This window comes from Ipomoea triloba, chromosome 10 (assembly GCF_003576645.1).
Source record: "Ipomoea triloba cultivar NCNSP0323 chromosome 10, ASM357664v1".
NCBI classification, from domain to species: domain Eukaryota; kingdom Viridiplantae; phylum Streptophyta; class Magnoliopsida; order Solanales; family Convolvulaceae; genus Ipomoea; species Ipomoea triloba.
Window position 1 is genome coordinate 3704870 of NC_044925.1, and position 18999 is coordinate 3723868.

Consider the following 18999-nt stretch of genomic DNA (forward strand, 5'->3'; position numbering starts at 1 on the left):
AAATATTAGTAAAAATTAATTTAATAAATAAAAAAATTTACCACAAGTAGTCATCTATTAAAATTTCATAGAGATTTATGATAACATCTTTTAGAGAATTATATTGCAACATAATTAATTTCAAATATTAATAAAAATTAAGTTAATAAATATAAAATAATATTGTAGAATGTAAAGTAAAATTATTATAAATATATAAATTATTGTCATATTGTTAAGTTAAAATATTATTTTTCTTAGGTTAAAATCTCCAAAAGATAATTATTTACCATTATTTTAAAAATACAGTTATTTGCTCGTTATAGTATCAAACAAATTCATAGATGATACAATTTTATAGTATATGTTGATGAATTATAATAATAAATACTTATTTTGAAAATTTATAAATAGAATTTATTGTTGACCAATGAAGTTTAATACCACTGTTGTAAAAATGAACCTAGGCAGCCGCCTAGGCACCCTTACGCCGAGCCGAATTGCTCCTTAGGCGGCCGCCTAGCGCCTAACTCGGCTGAGTCGGCCGTGTTAATTTTTTATTAACAGTCCGTCTCTTTCATAGTCCCATTCGAGTCTTCGACGCGTTGTGGTCTTTGGTCTGGTCGTCTGGACTTGGGTCAGCGTCGTTGCCCCTCGCAAAGACGCTGTTGTTGGTTGTTGCCATTCTAGACTCTTGTTATTCGTCGGTGGAAGCCTGAAGTTGATATTTGAAGCCCTAGTTCTCATATGGAAAATTTGAGAAAATAAGTAAATCTGAATCTTTTATATGTGTGTGTGTGTTTGTGTGTGTGTGTGTTCTGTTAGTCTGTCCCACTAGGGTTCCAAATGTTAGTCTATGTTATTGCATGAACCCTAACTGTAGACCTACTTAGACGGCTTAGTGCTTACTGTTGGCTGTTGAAGATTGAAGTAGAACAATTGAACAAATTTCATATTTGTTGAAATTAAAATTAGATTTTTGGTCTAAAATTATTAGATATTTCTGTTCAGAAATTGTAAATTTGTAAATTGTAATAGCAAATTAGCTATGATTGTAACTTGTAAGTTTTATTATTTTGTTTAATTATTTTGGCTAGGATAGCTCTATAGTAAACTATTTGTAAATTAAAATACTAAAATAGTATTGCATTTTGATTTGTTTTAGTTTTCATTAACTTTTTCTTAAAAAGTATTTTAATAATATACTAATACAATTCAAAATCCGAATTGAACTTTCATATCCGTAATCCGATTTTAAATATCTGATAGGATATAGCATATAAAAATTGAAGGGTTTCATCTATCCGTAATCTGATTTTAAATATCCGATAGGATATAGCATATAAATATTGAAGGGGCGTGTAACGAAAATCTAATCCGATTATCCAATCCGTCCGAATCCAACCAATGTACAAGCCTAAGTATCATTGTATTATTACTTTTTTCTTTTTTCTTTTTTTTTTTTGGTAAATTTATGTGTTCATTTAGAAATTTTTCAATTCAAATAGGCAATTACTTTTTTCGTAAAAAATAGAAATTTTATTTGACCTTATTTCAAAAAATTATTTAGTTAATATTCATTGCGCGCTGATGAGTATATTTGCTACAAGACACTATAATTTGGCAAATTATTGCATGGACCAAGGTCCACACAGTTGTGTGGATCAAAAATAAAAATTACATTATTTTTGTACTGAAGGTACATTATTTTGTACTGTAGTACCTTCAGTACAAAAATAATGTACTTTAAAATAATATATTTTATATACAAAAATAATGTACTTTTAGTATATTAAAAATGTACTTTTTATTTATGGTCCACATAGTCCATGCAATAATGATTGCTATAATTTGCGCCCCAAATTAAAGGCCAATACATATATGGTATCCAAAATTTGGAGATTCCATAGCTTAACATCTCAATCAATTTCTTCATCAAATCTCTTCAACTTATAAATTTATATAATATCTTCAATCTATTAAGCTATTTTTTCTACGTGGCTCCCAATACAAGTATCGACGTTAAAATTTTGTGTCTCGAACTAAAAGTAAGAGTAGAAAATAGAAGTAGAGATAGCATTTTTCTTTTTGAAATACTTGGACCACTAGCTAGGATGGGTTGTTATGCCGTGGACCCAGGTCCACCTTGCAAGGTGGACATGGGTCTACATTCACATACACTATACTCTACATTCACAATTTGTAAACTCCACATTCACACATTACAGGATTATATGTTTAGTAACTATACTCTACATTCACATACACTATACTCTACATTCACAATTTGTAAACTTCACATTCACACATTCAAAACTCTATATTCACAGGTCCTATACTCCACATTCACAACTTGAGAACCCCCCATTCACACATTACAGGGCTACAAGTTGCAAGAACTTCTTAACTCTATTACAGGTTCACACATGCATAACTCTACATTCACGATTTCTATACTCTATATTCACAATTTGAAACCTCCCCATTCACACATTTCTGGGCAACTCTACATTCCCACAATCATAAATCTACATTCACGATTTCTATACTCTACATTCACACTTTGAAACCTCTACATTCACACATTTTTGGACAACTCTATATTCAGCGATATGTTTAAAAAAAAAAAAAAAAAAAAAAAGAGAGTTTGTGTTAACTTATTGAGTGTAACCTAAGTATGTACGATGGAACATAGTAACTAATCATTTCATTAAATATAAGAACCTCTAACAATGAAATAGTTGTTAGTTCGTTTGTGCTAACTTGCTTTCACATGAAGTGCAACTAAAGAAGCATAAACTCCATCAACAATATCCATAAGCACCTCATGTCTTCCCTTCTCTATAATCACTCCATTCTTGACCACACCAATCAAGTCCGCTCCTCTAATCGTTACTAATCTATGAGCAATGACCACGGTAGTCCGGCTCACCATTACTCGGTCCAACGCCTCTTGCACCACGTGCTCCGACTCAGTATCTAGCGCGCTAGTCGCCTCGTCTAGCAACAGGATTTTTGGATCCTTCAAAATCGCCCTCGCAATGGCTATTCGTTGCTTCTGCCCACCCGATAATTGAGTCCCCCGCTCTCCCACGGCCGTGTCATAGCCTTGAGGCAGTGAGGAGATAAAGTTGTGAGCATTTGCTAATCTTGCAGCTTGGATGATCTCTTCTTCTGTTACCTCCCCATGTTTGCCATAGGCTATGTTGTCGCGAATCGACTCGTTGAACAAGATTGGCTCTTGACTCACTAACCCCATCTGTTGCCTCAGCCAACTCAGTTTTAGATTCTTGATGGGAACTCCATCCAAAAGTATTTCTCCAAAGTCAGGATCATAGAATCTCTCTATTAAACTAATCACTGTTGATTTCCCACTTCCACTTTCTCCCACAAGAGCACAAGTCTATAAAGAACATATAGATGTTTGATTAGTTAGTTGTAAAGCATGAATGAAAATGGAAATATAAACACCGCCTTGGGGTGGCCTTAACTGGTAAAAGACTATTAAGAGATAAACCAGTTTAGGCTACCCATAACTGGTCTTACTCAAAACTAAGAAGGCCAATTTTATTGAGAGTCGAATTTGGTACTTTGAGGTTACTAAGCCAACAGATGAAAGTTTTGTTAAATACCTTTCCAGCAGGCATGGTTAGGCATAGATCCTTGAATATTTGGATGTCGGGCCGAGTTGGGTACTTGAAGCTCACATGTTTCAACTCGATATCTCCCCGGACAGCTGACAATGTTGTGCCTTGTTCACTACTAGAATCAATCTTGGGGTTTCTATCGAGAATGTCGAAAATAGAAGCAGTAGAATCCTTAGCCTTGTTAAGGTCCGGTGCTAATCCGGTGGCTTGAGAAATCCCCATGGCCGACATCGTCAATGCGAAGAAAACCTGATGAACACAGATGAAAATGTGTTTAAGATTTGACAAGGAAACTAAAACTTAAAATCAGACCTGTCAAATGTAGTTTTGCCTGTTTTTTTTGAGAATATAGTTTTGCCTGTTTTAGTACCCTGAAAAGCTCTGTAAATGTTGCTTTGTTGTGATGAATGAAAAATGCCCCAATGTAGAAACAAAAGGCATATGTAAGGTAGAGCGCTAACGAGCCAAAACCCAAACTCGCTCCGCTAACAACACCAACTTTAACGCCTTGCTTCACCGCCCCTTCGCATTTCTTCTCGTACATAGCCATCACCTTCTCTTCAGCACAGAACGAAGCCACGGTTCTTATGCTGCTCACAGCATCGCTTGCAACTTGGCTCGCTTCCTCGTACACCACCTGCGAATTGTGGGAAAAACATTATCAACACAGCACTGTGAAATCATATGTTAAAAGAAGGATTTTTGTTTTTAAGAAATTAAACCTTAGCATTTGCACTGAATCCCTTGTAAAACTTGTTCTGGAAGAACCATTGCAGTCCCATTAGTGGCAACAAAACCAGGATTATAAGTGCCAAAATCCAATTGGCAACAAAGGCTATAACAAGCCCTGCCAACACTGTTGCTGTGTTTTGTACAATTAATGCTAAGGCATCTCCCACAAGGCTCCTCATAGTGGAAGCATCCGCGGATAATCTTGCCCCAATCGCGCCACTGCATTAGAGGAAAAGAGAAATTCTTGTTAACCTAGAAAGTGAAACAATGATTGCAATTGGTTACGTTCAGGTCAGAGGCCAGTGAAGGGTCAAATCCAGTACCTAATGTTATGGCAGTATAAGAAAATAAAGTTATACCTTCACTACGAGCTCTAACTTTTGGCATAGTGCTGGGAGGAAGCTAGGTAAGCGCTTGATCCTAAAACAGTATTAGTAACGTACCTTGAGTTTTCCGGCTCATCAAACCAGCTGATTTCATGGTAGACTACTTTCTTGAATGTCAGCGATCGAATTCTCTGAATCAACTTCCCTCCAGCGACTCCAAAGAAAAAATTCTGTATCGAGGCAACTACCAGACTAACTAGACCGAGGCACACGTACATGGTTGCCCAAAACCTGGAATCCTTTTGCAGCTCAGCTCGAGGCTCGAAGAAAATTTTAATTGCTGCGGAGAGCAGCAGTCCAAATACGGGGAAAATCAGGCCATGGATGCCTGCAGCAATTGCTCCAATTACCAAATAAGGCCACTCCGGTTTGTTTAGGGAGGCAAGCCGCCTAATCGAAACTCTTTTCCTTTTCTCCAGGGTTCTTTCGTCGGGCTCTTTGTCATCGGCCTCATCATTTCTGGTTTCATATTCATGAATAGTGTTAATTAGACCTGGAATGGGATAGTTGAGTGAGAATGAATGTCTTGATGATGATCCATGGCTCAAAGATCTTCTCACTGCAGATGATCTGTGGCTTGATGACCTAATCAAATCATCTGAATCTGTAGTGATTTCTACTGCATCACCATCCTCTTTCGTTACCTTCTCGTCTTGCTTATTACTTCCTTGCTGCATTTGGACTAGCTGCGAATACGCCCCATTAGGATCTCGGATCAACTCATCATGAGTTCCTAACATTCAGTTAAGAGAATGAATATATAATATCAGATGATTGTTTTGTTTCCAAAAGATTAACTGTTAGTACTTATTGAGCTCCATACCTTGCTCCACGAGTTTGCCGCTTTGCACCACTGCTATTAGGTCAGCATTTCGGATAGTTGTTAAGCGATGAGCAACAACCACAGTCGTCCTGTTCGACATGACCCTGTCGAGTGCATCTTGCACGATTCGTTCTGATTCTGCATCCAAAGCACTCGTGGCTTCATCGAGGAGGAGGATTTTCGGGTTCTTTAGAATCGCCCTCGCAATTGCAATCCTTTGCTTTTGTCCACCTGATAGCTGAGTTCCATGTTCACCAACCATGGTATCAAGCCCCTACTAAAACATGACATCTTACATTAATTCCTTAAATTCGCGAGCACGATTGTTACATAAATGGTTAATGGCTAAACCTTAAACAAAAACAAACAAACAAAAAGGTTACCTTGGGGAGCTTATCAATAAATTTGGCTGCATTTGCAAGCTCAGTAGCTGTTCTAATCTCCTCTTCAGTGGCATTCTCCTTACCATAGATTATATTCTCTCTTATTGAAGTTGTGAACAACATTGGCTCCTGGCTCACCAATCCCATTTGCTCTCTTAACCATTTGAGTTTTAATTTCTTTAAATTGATGTTGTCTAAGAGTACTTCCCCGGCATCAGGATCATAAAACCTTTCCAGTAAACTGATAACAGTAGACTTGCCACTTCCACTTTGACCCACCAGTGCTACAGTTTCGCCACTCGGGACACGAAGCGAAAATCCAGCAAAAATCTGCACATCTGGTCTTGCTGGATACCTAAAATACACATCTTTTAGTTCAATCTCGCCCTTGATGTCTTCCAACTCGACCCCGCTCGTGTCTGATGCATCGATTGAGGGCTCCCGGTTTATTGTCTCGAACATTTTGTATGCCGCCGCCTGCCCTGATGCAAATGCATTCAGAGATGGAGATGTTTGGCCTAGTGACCTGAAAGGTTTCAAAATTGATGGTGAATCAGTGAATTCAAAGTGATTATATTGAAAATCGTATAATCCAATTTAGGCTTTTAGTTGAAATGGAACACATGCTTCAATTGAAATGGCAGTTAAATTGTGCTACTTACATTCCTCCCATCATAATGGATATCATGACATTGATCACATCTCCCCCTCTGTATCCCTTCAGCAATATAAATTTGGCTCCACACCAAACAGCTAACCCATAACTGCTAAACAGAACAAGCAATATAGTACCAAGTCCTAAACCAGAAGCCAGCCCTAGCTGTATTGTAGATTTATATGCAACATTCAGCTCCCCGTCGTACTTATCTATTGCTCTCTTTTCTCCATTGAATGAGGCAACCTAAAACAGACACAACCAAATCAAAGCCAAGAAATTTAGAAACTTGAAAACAAGTAAACAATAAGCAGAAAGTCTTTAGGTAACGAGGAAACCCGCAATCACTATTTGGTAGTGTGCACCTGGTAAATCCTATTTTGTCACCCTAGTCAGCAAAAATCACAAGGAGATAAATCAGTAGTAGGTGGTGTGCACTGGGTAAACTCAGTTTGTGACTCTAGCCCACAAGGACCACAAGAGGTAAACCAGCTTAAACTAGGTTGTTCATAATTGATCGGCAAGTCAACAACATAACCAACTTGGCTGAGTTGCTCACAAAATGTTTTTAATTTTAGAGTGTTTTACCGTTCTGATCCCTCCTATAGTCTGTTCCACTACATTCCCAGCTTTTGCATAAGCAACTTGTCCGCGGCTTGACATTCCAGTCATGATCTTCGCCGTTGTTCCTGCGGCGATGGCGACGACAGGGATGCATAGACACAGAACCAATGCAAGAAGCCATCCTTTTATGAAGGCAATTATGAAGCCTCCAATGAATGTTGACATGAACTGGATGAACTTCCCAACCTACAAATGATCTGTAATTAGGACACAAAAGGGGAAACCATTCTTTTTTCTCTTCTTCCTATTAAAAGTACCCCATTAAAAATAATAGAGAAACATACGAGTTTATAAGGAAAAAAATATACCACTGACCTGGTTCAAAACAATATTCAGATTGTGTGCTTTCAATTAACATAACATAATACGTTAACCCGTATATAATATGTTAATTGCGGGTCCACAATGCAAAATGCAAGGTCAAACACACAAGTTTTGGGCCAAAGTCAACAATGCATGATCCATAGTATAACAATTGGTGTATAAAACCATGTGTTAGACTGGCACAATCTTAGATTACTTAGTGGAGTCCAAACTTTCGTTTTAGGGAATCTTAGATTACAACACTTCATGCCAAGGACCTTGTGGTCCAGTGACATCAAACCCTTCCCTCCTTTATACGGGAGGTGGTGGGTGCATTGTAATAGAGTTAGTAGTATTCAAAAAAAAAAGATTACAACACTTCGTTAAAAAGCTCACCTTTTCACCCATAGCTTCTTGGATGAGAATGGTGTCACCAGACATTCGACCAATCACCTCTCCGGCTGTTGTTTCAGTGTCAAAAAAGGTAATGTCTTGTCTCAGAATTGCTTTCAGATACATCCCTCTAATTCTAGCAGCTTGCCTTTCTCCGGTAACCACCCAACAAGACATTTCTGTAATGTCACCATATCCATTATTTCAGGTTAGAAACCTTGAACCTCTAGTCAAAGAACATAGTGAAGATGAGAGGTGAGAGATAAATGCACTTACGTAAAAATGAGGCAATGCCCGAGCCAATAGCAAGGTACACAAAATTGAGGGATAGCTGAAAATCAGATCAAATGTTATGCTCACATTCATAAACAAACACATAACTTTTCTGCTCAAATCACTGCTAAAGATATTAAAATTTTACTACAAGAAGAATACACATTAAGAAAAATTACTGAAAATGAGCAAATCAGAAGTCAAAGACGTTAAGCCTAATATATATATATATATAAGCATAAATTTGCACTACGTCTTGCCCCTTAGACTTTTAGAGTTTTAGTTGAGATGTACCATATTTTTCTATAGTGCCTTTTCAGCAGTTTTTTGCATGAAAAAATAGAGATTATTATTTGCTTGATTCTCCAGCATGTTTATTAATTTGGAACAATATATTCTAGCACAGAAAACTTATTTAGATCAAATTAAAATTTACCAATTATTTAACTAATTTATAATGTGATAGTTGTCACAACATTTTATGATCATTTAACTAATTATAAATTGCCAAAGACGCTGCATAATTGTGAGTTGTGACTCTCCCAATAGAAGTTCACAGGTTCCAACCACACTAAAGGCATTGACATACAGATACTACGCTTTAACAAAGTTAGTAACCAACAAACTACCCAGGGAAATAAATCGTGTTGTAGATTTTCCTCATCATTCCAAAAATAAAATAAAAAAGAGGATAAACTGCATCTGTGCAGAATCGAACTAGTAACTTCTATGTATGATTTTATATTCGAAAATGATGTTTACCCATATTTCCCCTTATGATGTGAGTTTTATTTATTGGGTGTCATGAAATGACTGACCCACGTATACTTAATTAAATACTAAATAATCCCATTATTAGATGCTACCACATAGGAGGGGAAATTGGAAAGAAGTTTTTAGGATGGATGTCTAGCTAGCATTACTCTTTTATATTAATAGATGCATTAAACACAAACATATCTCTTCTTCTTCTTTTTTTATATACTCCGGTATTTTTTAATTTACGAAGTATATAACTATAAATTATATAAAAATAAATAAATTATGATATTATAATATTTTGTTGTTTTAGATGTTTATCAATTAATTTGAGTAAACAAAGTCTCCTAAACAAAATTGATGTTATGCATACGCCATCCAAATATCCAATATTCCAGACTCAACCCACAAATTTGACTAAATTTGACTTTTACTGGGGGACAAAAAAAAAGTTTGACTCATAGTACTGACCAAATTTTCTAACAACATAACTCTAAACGTGGCGGTATTTGATCGGAAAGGCTAAAAAACTTAAGATTTTCCGATGAAGGTTTCGCCGGAAATTCATTAACATAAAGATAAGATAAACAGAACAAAATTATTATTGCATGCACATATATAAATATAATGCGTACCTTAGAGATGACAGGGACAAGATGAGGTGAAGCCACAGTGCCAAAAGAATTGATAAGGTCGCCGAAGATAACCGTCATAAACGGCTGCGACATCCCGACGGCGACGGCGGCCAGCGTTCCGACGACCATTAACGCAACATCCACCCTGTCTGCTAAGGAGAAAAGCTTGTAAAACCCCACTTTCGTCGTCTCATCATCTTTGCCTGAAACTAATTTCTTACTTTCTCCTCTCTCTTCACTATTATGATTCATGCTGCGCTTGGTAAAATTTACGTAAACTCTCTCTCTCTCTATATATATATATCTCTATCTATATATCTGTTTTGTGGCTCCAAATTTATTTACGTGAGATTATTATGAAACCTAGTAGTGATCAGACAAAGAGATGAGAGAGTCATAACAGGAGTTTAATTAAGGATTTGTTTACGTGAGATAAAACCTAATTATATTATATATAGTCAGACAAAGAGAGTCGCCGTTAAAGTTGCAATTCTCTTCGCGTCTGGAAGCCGATTTGTTATCAGCCTGCCCACCCTTTTTAAAATTTTTATAAAATCCATATTTTATGTCTTATAATTTGTATTCGAGTAATATTTCAACTAATCCAATTAAAATAATTTTATTTTACAAACTAGTTACCACACGCCCACGAATAATCCGATGCTCCATGTTTTTATAAATTAGTGTTTTAGAATTTATCAAAGTATCATCCAGTGGCGACAGGCCTGCCAAAGTGGATCGAAACCCGCGGGCTGGCCCGCACCCGCCCCGCGATGGGACGGGTTAGGGCCACACAAAAAATAGATGTGGCAATCATGACTTTTCATCCCACATAATTTTGAACATGTTGAATCAACACAGTTACTTATATTTGAAGAAAATCCATCAGGTAATTTTAGAACTTTTAACCACTCATAAACTGCAATATGCTGATCTCGGCTCAAACTGTAGCTCGCCTTTGGCATAAGATATCTTCCATTATGTTCCACCAATTCCAACTGTGGCCTATCACATACTTCCTTTATATCCAAACGAGTAGTAGACGTGTCTTTGTTTTTTTCTTATTCCTTTAACATCCATAACTGTGTAGAAGATGTTATCAAACACATTCTTCTCTATATGCATTACATCCAGGTTATGACGGAGGAGGTTATCTTTCCAATATGATAAATCCCAGAATATACTTCTTTTCTTCCAATTATGTGAACATCCAAACCCTTCAAGTCGACCGATTGGGCCATCGGTAATCTTTGGGAACATCAGCACATTAGCCAGCAATTCTTCCCCTGTCCAAATTCTCGGGGGTCTTGACTTTTCTACCCGTTGTTTGATGAAAGACTCACGATTTTTTCTAAAGGGATGATCCATTGGAAGAAATTGTTGATGACAATCAAACCAATCAAACCAACATGTCTTACGCCCATTCTTTAAATAAAAAGATTTAGTATAATAATTGCAATAAGGACATGCTAGTTTTCCTGCAGTTTGCCATCCAGATAACATATCGTAAGCAGGAAATTCATTGATAGTCCACATCAACATAGCTCGCATCATAAAGTTTTGTTGTAACGAGACATCCTAGAGATGGAGAGCCCCTTGCCTCGCCCTTTTGCACCTCTCCTTCTTATAAGTTAAAACTCCCGTCTCCCATAACAGTTGAAGCTCATCGATTAAAGGTTGTAGATACACATCAATATTGGCCTTTGGGTTGTGCTCCCCAGGAATAATACAAGTTAAGAATGTATATGGGGGAGTCATGCACATTGAAGGTGGAAGATTATATGGAACAACCATAACTGGCCAACAAGAATATGATTTAGCATTTAAACCAAATGGAGAAAAGCCATCAGCACACAAACCTAGTCTGACATTACGAGGATCTGCTCCAAAGTCAGGATATTGGCTATCAAAGTGTTTCCATGCCTCACCATCAGAAGGATGACACATAACACCGGTTGGCGACGATTTTCATAATGCCATCTCATGTGCTCAGCAGAACTGGGAGATGCATACAATCGCTGCAATCTAGGGATGAGAGGCAAGTAATGCATCATTTTCTTTGGCACTTCTTTTCCACGAGTACAATTAGGTGAACGTGGTTTAAAACGAGGCTCACCACAAAACTTACACTGTCTATCATTGATATCAGACTTATAGTATAACATGCAGCTATTAATACAACAATAAATCTTCTCATGAGCAAGACCAAGCTTTGAGATCAATTTCTCTAAATCGTAATACCTAGACGGTACTCGAATATTCATCATCTTAAGTGCATATGACAACTCTGTTTCCTCAACACAAGAAGGGGATAAAGGTTGTCTAGCAGTGCTTAATAAATCATAAAAGTCTTTTGCACTTGTATGTGGATCTTCTTCTTGGTTATTCAACACATTAAATGGAATAAATGATGAACCACCTACATCAAACACCATTGTTTCATACTGATTGTTTTCGTTACGTGTCTCTGAAAATTGTTCATTTACTGTGGGAATAGGCTCACCGTGACATGTCCATACCTAATAATACGGTTCAAATCCCTTCTTATACAAGTGAACACGAACTTCATCAGTAGATAAGTGTACTCTATTCTTGCATTTACTACATTGACACCTAATTGTATTTGTCGACTCGTATACTGGAAGTGTGCATGCATAATTAACAAATTCCTCAACACCAGCTAAAAACTCATCAGTGTATCCTCTCTTTCCAGGCAACAATCGATTATACATCCATTTTCGATGTTCTAGTATACTATCCATATACACCTAGTATAAAAATACAAATTAAATATCTCACAATCACAATATATATATATATATATATATGAACACCAAATAGATATACCTCATACCTAAATAAATAAATATGTAAATATAATATGCAAACTTAATACACATTCCTCATACGCAGTGTAGTGAATACATACATAAATAATTAAATAATAAAAATAAATATATATAATAACATTGCAAGTGTAGTATATCTATATACACAAACACAAATAATTAAAAGCTATTATTTTTAATTCATATCTGAATTTGGAATATACTTTGCAACTCTATATGTTGTTACCCATGCTAATTGCGAACCAAGAACCAAATTTTACAGTAGAAAAGAGAGTAAAAGGAGAAAGAAGTTGAAGAAAATGAGTTGAAATACGCAGCAATGCTTAAATGAGCTGAAATACGCAGCAATGCTTAAATATTAAAATTTCCGTCCTACATTGACACGTTGGACGGTAATTAATAATACCTACCATTTTGTATTTCACCTACCAGTCAACTCGGATTTCCGTCCAACGGGCAACCGTTGGACACAAATTCCGACCAACATTTAGTGGTGGACGGAACTTCCGTCCAACGCGTGATAGTTGGACGGACGTTCCGTCCACTTCTATTTGCGATGGAAAGTTGTGATTTTTTTCAAATTACCATCCAACATTATTGTTGGACGGAAATAGCGAAATTTCCAGCCGTGTAAGCTAAGGGTGAGGTGAGGGTGAGGTGGGGAGGGGCAGTTGCCCTTACTGCCCCATATTTGCTCCGTGGCTCAGACAGTTTTTCCTAGGAGGATGATATCAATGGTATTGTTCTTTTTTTTTCCTAATGATTTGGTGCTATATTTTGTGCTCACTTGATTCAGAATGAAAGATTAGTATTTGATGCAGCTTCTATTTGTTGCATGTATGTAGGAGCGAGGTCACTAATTTCCCCAAAAGGCTATAAAGGATCAGGCTCGTCTGGGTGGGTTATAGATGCCATGTTCAGTATATTTGTGGTTAACCAGATCCAAGACGAGATGACAGCAAACGAATGTAAAATTATATAATTGATTGCATTAATGATTCTAACAATAGTTGCTACTCTAACATCTTAGCTTGTCAATCAGTGTCATTTTATGTTTACAATTTTAATAACCTAACTGGAATAAATTATGAAATTTAAAGGTTCTTGGAATTCCTATGGAGAGCAACAGAAACATCCTTCGCACTACATCTTTACTCACCATGAGAAGAATGGAGGTTCACAATATTTGGCCTATTTATAGATTGGAGGAAGAGACCACCTCTCAACACAATTGGACTGTGGCTGCACCACCTACTCCAACATGTAATTCTCATTTTGTGGGTTTGTTGAACCATATATATCATACAATTTCATGCATTACTTTCATGCAATTTGGAATTGATAACAGCACTACTTTCATGCATTTTGGAAAGCTAGAAACCTTGCTGTCTTTTGAGCATAGAATTCCAAAAAAGGTCTCCATGGTATTCGTATTGAAATGGATTGTGAAGTGTTGGTCCAAGCCTTGTCTAATAATTTTGTGCCTTATTCGTATTTTGGTCTTGTCTTGAGTGATTGCCGAAAGCTATTAAATTCTATAGGGTCTTATTCCGTCCATTTCACTAATAGATCGAACAATCATTTAGCTCATGAGCTAGCTAAAGCGGTTTGTCTGGTAGTGATCTTTCAGTTTGTAATTCCTTTCCTCAGCTCCTATATGTATTCAACACTTTTTCCATTGATATATTTATCTGATGGTTTGGTTTTCCAAAAAAAAAAAAAAAACAATGAGAATATTCTTTTAAATACTACTGACTCTGTTACATTATAGTATCTGTTCATCTATACTTTCTCAATTTATTGAAGCACAAAAAGTCAATACTAAAGTCAATACGGTCCGTCTCACTGAGGCTCAACCTCATAACCTCCCATTTAGGAAGTCACTATATGCCACTTGACCACAAGGTCCTTAGCACAATGAGAATACTTCAAGGTTCCAAGGTTCCAAGGAAGACATTTGTGAAAGCATAAAGAAAAACTCATGTAGTTCAACTCTCTGTATCAGTTTCCAACAAATCATTTACAACTCGATCTCAAATGGGTAAAAATTCTTTAATGAATTTTTTATGGCTATGCGAGCAAGCACTGGTCTGAGGATGAATATAAATGAATTCAGTTTAGTAAATCATTAGAATACAGAGAGAGGCACTAATATCCAGTAGAAAGTAACTGGTTTTGAATCAACACGGGATGTCATCGGCATTGTGCAGAGAGATAAAGTACACGGAGGGAGCGCATCTCAATAGACTTCAGCGGCTGTATAATTGTTGGGTACTCTTTGGCGCCTCTCCACATATGTAGATGGAAACCAGCCCGCCCTACCTTGGCATTCTCCTTCTGACCATCCAGATGGTGCCACCTGAGCATATCACAATGTCAAACTAATTCGATAAGCGGATCTTCAGAGTTGGGAAGAAAATGACGGTTATGCATCAAGTTCATAGTGAAAAGTAGAGAATATAATAAGCAACCTTCCGAACAACAATGAAATCCCCCTTAGACAAGCTCAGTTCCTTCTCTGTTTCAGCTTCAAAACTATGAATTACCTGCAAAAAGAACATAACTGATAGTCTAATAGGCTGAAGTAGAACCACATAACATGTGCCCAGTGTCCAACAAGATAAATACTTCTATAGTTGGTGCTACCTAAAGGTCTTCTATACTTGGTATGAAAGGTGAATTAGAAGTTACCTCAGCCAAAAAGTACTTTGTTTTCTCCGAGGAGTGAATGATTGGGGTTGCAGAAGGAGCTACAATAGGAGGAGTTGCCTCTTTCCGTTGTTTCTCCGAGACCATCTACCATCACAGGCTACATGTCAGGAAAATTTCCATTGAGGTATGAAAGAATATTTCCAAAACTAAGTAGAAACCCACCTCAGCTTCAATATTGCCCAGAATAACAGCAACTCTTTCGTGATATTGCCTCTCTCCTTCAACCTTCAGAAAATATAAGTCAAAATGGAGACACGGTCCTAAAAATGATTAAGTAAAAATAGGACGCTATAAAATACCATTGCTACAAGTCTCTGATATGTTAGCCTCTGCTGTTGTGATTCCACAGCAGACAATGCAGCTGCTGCTTCTTTACCTAGTACTGCCATATTTGCCCGTAGTTCCTGCATTTTAGCTTCTGCTGCATGCAGTTTTGCCACATTTTCTGGAATAGGAGCTTCTTTTACCCGTGCCTGTCTTCTAGAAACTTCAACCGCCTGCTTGTTTCAGGTGATCAATTAAATCAAGTTATTATGAGCTCAAAAGTAGAAACTCACTACAGTAAATCAAAATATATTGACCTTAAAATATTTCTTTAAAAAAAAGCTGTCATGTTACCTGAGTCTCTGCCTCTTGCCTCATACGGCTATAACGTTGAGCAAGATTACGAGCATCTTCTAAAGGAGATCCAGTTATCATTGCTCTCAAAGGCTCTAGGACCTAAAAATGCCAAATCTACAAGTCATACTTCAACACTTGCAAAGCATTGTGTTTGATCACAAATAGACACCAGCTTGGTTGGCGTGAGTGGCCGTGCACTCTCGTCCTTTAAGAGAGGTCGGGAGTTCAAAACCCCTTCTTGTATGGAAAAACCAATATGGCGCCTTTTAATTGGGGCGGGCCGGTGCCCGGGATACCTCGTGATCTAACCAAAAAAAAAAATAGACACCAGAGATACCTTGATGTATCTCCAATGCCAACATCTTAGCCCAAATTCTGATTATCCCCTTGTTCACACAGTTTTAAAAACTAAGAAAACTATACTTAGTTATGAAACTAGATTTTAGGAGACAACACAAAAGATTGAACTTAGAAGCATATACTTTCTGTGATAAACACCGCAAGTGAAAATTAACAGTTCGAAAGATACTTCGTGTCTGTGTGTGTGAGCGAGATAAATGTCACTCCTTATCTACACAGGCATGCAACTATTAGGTTTGATTTCGAACTCAAAACACCAACATCAGAATTGAACCCAATCAATCAAAATCTAGACTTGAAGGAATTATTTGACCTCGCAGTTCCAAAAGACAAACAAATTATAATGTACAGTTAGTGTCTCTCTCTAATAGAAAGCTGTAAACAAGTCTAAAACTCATACTCTCAAAAGATACATCAAAATCAGATAACAAAGGATTCACCAACCTGATTATACAATAGTCTATTCAGGTCTTCAACCTCCTTCTCCACATGTTTTCGAGCATCTCCATAGATAGATGCAGATTTAGATAGAACTTCATCGTTGACATTTTCGACACCATATTTGCAGCAATCTTCAGACAGCTTGGTTCCTTGATACCCACAAAGTTCAAAACATTAACCAACCACATAAATAAAGTAGTGCCAAAATAACATTTTAGCACATAAATAAACTTTGTAACATATTACGCTGCAACTAGTGTGAACATGGTGATTGGAACTTGAAAGAAATAGTAACTGTTACCTGCTTCTATATGCTTATATCCAATAGCTGTAAATGTTTCGGTTGCCTTTACAAGTTCTTTCTGAAAATCCTGTACACATCAGATGTTGAACTTTCATATGAGGACCAAAATTTAACAAGATTGAGTTAATAAACAGCAAAATCATGAAACATAATTCCATAATTGTTTCGTTGAGGAGTTTAGGAAGATATACAAGTTTTTTATTTTTATATTTTTTATCGCAATCCACAGTTTGTCTAATCTGATTTCAGTTTGAAAATGTAGCCAAGATTTCCTAATGATAGTTTCTAAGGACCAGGACTTAAAAATATTCTTTCACCTTAGGTTTCCCAACAAGCAATCAGATACTCCGTATTTTGAAGCTTCACTCACAAAATAGCAAAGGTTTATGTCATTGTAGAGAAGTGATAACAGGAATAGCATTCTTACCCTTCCAGAACGGGTAGACCGATACAATTTTTCCAAATGCTGATGCATTTGCATCTCGACTTCATCAATAACCACGACATCAGAGCTTTCATAACCACTTGCACTGAACTGCTTAATTACAGCCTGAATTCCAATCACCCACATTAAGATTAACAAAGAAGCCCAGTTAAGCTAAAATAGGGCCTATTCCTAAAAGCTGACAAATCTTTAAGCCTCAAATTCAGATTTCTAAAAATATCAACAAATTTATCATGCACAACTCTGCAACTTATCCGGAAAAAAAAACTATCAAAAGTTTTAAAGTTTTTGCCACATTTCTATTCATAATTCCCAATCTATCATTTCCATTGCAATTCTAGGATTCTGTCATCACAAGTTTTAAATCCCCACAATTTCAACTTATAAACTCAATTATCTCACTCCCCATTCCCCAGCAGCAATTCAATAAACAAATAATCGAAAAAGAAATCCAAGAATTTATAACACATTATGTAAGGCCCATAGGAAAACATCTTTAAATAAGGGAAAAAGAAAGGAATGATAGACCTGTTGTTGTTTGGCAACTTGTTCTTTAAACTTGCTCGCTTGCTTCCTCAGAGCATCCATCTCTCCTTTCCTCACTCTATCTCCCTCTCTCTCTCTCTCTATATGTGTGTGTGTGTGTACTGTTAATTGTAACTGGGTTTGACTCTTGAGGTAGATGAGTGAACACAGAAGGAACAGAGCGATGCCCTGGAGAGTTTCGATCGGAAGCGAGATGTACAGATCTGGAAAAGCAGCTGCCACTTGCAGTCCAATTTCCACTTTTTTTTACGGGGGCGGTGTTTGGCATAGCTTATTTATGAGCTTATAGTTTATTTTAAGCTACTAATAAGCTATAAGCTTTGTTTGGTAATGTTCTCAAAATAAGCTAGTAGTTTAAAATAAGAGTTTATTTTGAAACGCTACTTCAAGTAGCTTTTCAAAAATAAGATAGTAGCTTCTTAACTTTTTTTCATCTTTATCCTTATTATTTTATATAAATGACATCATTTATCTCTCCCAATTAAAATTCTTTTGGCCTTTTTTCTTCAATATGTTTCGTTGTAATTTTAAATAGATATTTATGTTTAAACAATAATTTTCGTATGAACTAATTTTATGAATTATAAACATCTTGTTTTACTTTATATATTTTCAAATATATGTTCTCACTTTATATTTTATTAAATTATATTAATTTCATTATTTTATATTTTAATATGTAAACAAACCTATTTAAATTTAAAACTATTTAACTTTTATGAATATGTCCTTTTTAGTCTTTTTACATTTATCAACTTATCAAAAAGCTAATTTTACCAAACACTTTTAAGCATAACAGCTAGCTTAACAGCTCTTCAGATTTCAGTTTCGAGTTTATAGCTTTTCAGCTTTCAGCTACTGTTTCAGCTAGGTTAGACAAACATAGCCAAGGTGTCAACAATCAATAGTCATGATTCAACAATTCTTTTTCTTCTTTTTTTTTTTCTATTTTCTCTCTTAATTTTCTTTAGACGGTAACGAGAGTTGCAAAATTGTTTCTTAATATTAGGGTTTTGTGGTCTTGTGGTCCAGTGGCATCAAACCCTTCCCTTTATATGGGAGGTGGTGGGTTCGAGTCTCAGTGGAGATAGAGTCAGTAGTATTCAAAAAAAACAGGAATAACTTTTTA

The 18999-nt window shown here is 36.4% G+C and overlaps 2 protein-coding genes across 2 annotated transcripts; both read right to left on the reverse strand.

Moving 5' to 3' along the window:
• Positions 1-2737: 2737 nt before the first annotated feature.
• Positions 2738-9844, reverse strand: LOC116032341 (ABC transporter B family member 9-like). The gene is made up of 12 exons (XM_031274841.1): positions 9593-9844; positions 8202-8256; positions 7929-8104; positions 7194-7415; positions 6613-6851; positions 5951-6476; positions 5568-5841; positions 4802-5477; positions 4349-4577; positions 3997-4263; positions 3612-3875; positions 2738-3382 (listed from the first exon to the last, which is right to left on the reverse strand). The coding sequence occupies exons 1-12, from the start codon at positions 9842-9844 to the stop codon at positions 2738-2740; spliced, it is 3825 nt and encodes a 1274-aa protein (XP_031130701.1).
• Positions 9845-14401: 4557 nt separating this feature from the next.
• On the reverse strand, positions 14402-18111 carry LOC116031660 (SH3 domain-containing protein 3). The gene is made up of 10 exons (XM_031273922.1): positions 17853-18111; positions 17307-17429; positions 16877-16946; positions 16579-16724; positions 15772-15873; positions 15453-15650; positions 15316-15378; positions 15133-15237; positions 14913-14987; positions 14402-14800 (listed from the first exon to the last, which is right to left on the reverse strand). Exons 1-10 carry the CDS (start codon positions 17910-17912, stop codon positions 14681-14683), a joined length of 1062 nt encoding a protein of 353 aa, XP_031129782.1. The 5' UTR covers positions 17913-18111; the 3' UTR covers positions 14402-14680.
• Between the last annotated feature and the right edge of the window lie 888 nt (positions 18112-18999).

Bases quoted from the DNA above. Each gene is read 5' to 3' on its own strand.
- LOC116032341 (XM_031274841.1), bottom strand. From the start codon at position 9,844: ATGAATCATAATAGTGAAGAGAGAGGAGAAAGTAAGAAATTAGTTTCA. The intron at 4,264-4,348 runs GTTTAATTTCTT...CACAATTCGCAG, and splicing joins GATTCAGTGCAAATGCTAAG to GTGGTGTACGAGGAAGCGAG. The intron at 3,876-3,996 runs GTACTAAAACAG...TGTGTTCATCAG, and splicing joins CATTTACAGAGCTTTTCAGG to GTTTTCTTCGCATTGACGAT.
- LOC116031660 (XM_031273922.1), bottom strand. From the start codon at position 17,912: ATGGATGCTCTGAGGAAGCAAGCGAGCAAGTTTAAAGAACAAGTTGCC. The intron at 15,238-15,315 runs GTGGGTTTCTAC...CTGTGATGGTAG, and splicing joins TGGGCAATATTGAAGCTGAG to ATGGTCTCGGAGAAACAACG. The intron at 14,801-14,912 runs GTTGCTTATTAT...TGATATGCTCAG, and splicing joins ATTTCATTGTTGTTCGGAAG to GTGGCACCATCTGGATGGTC.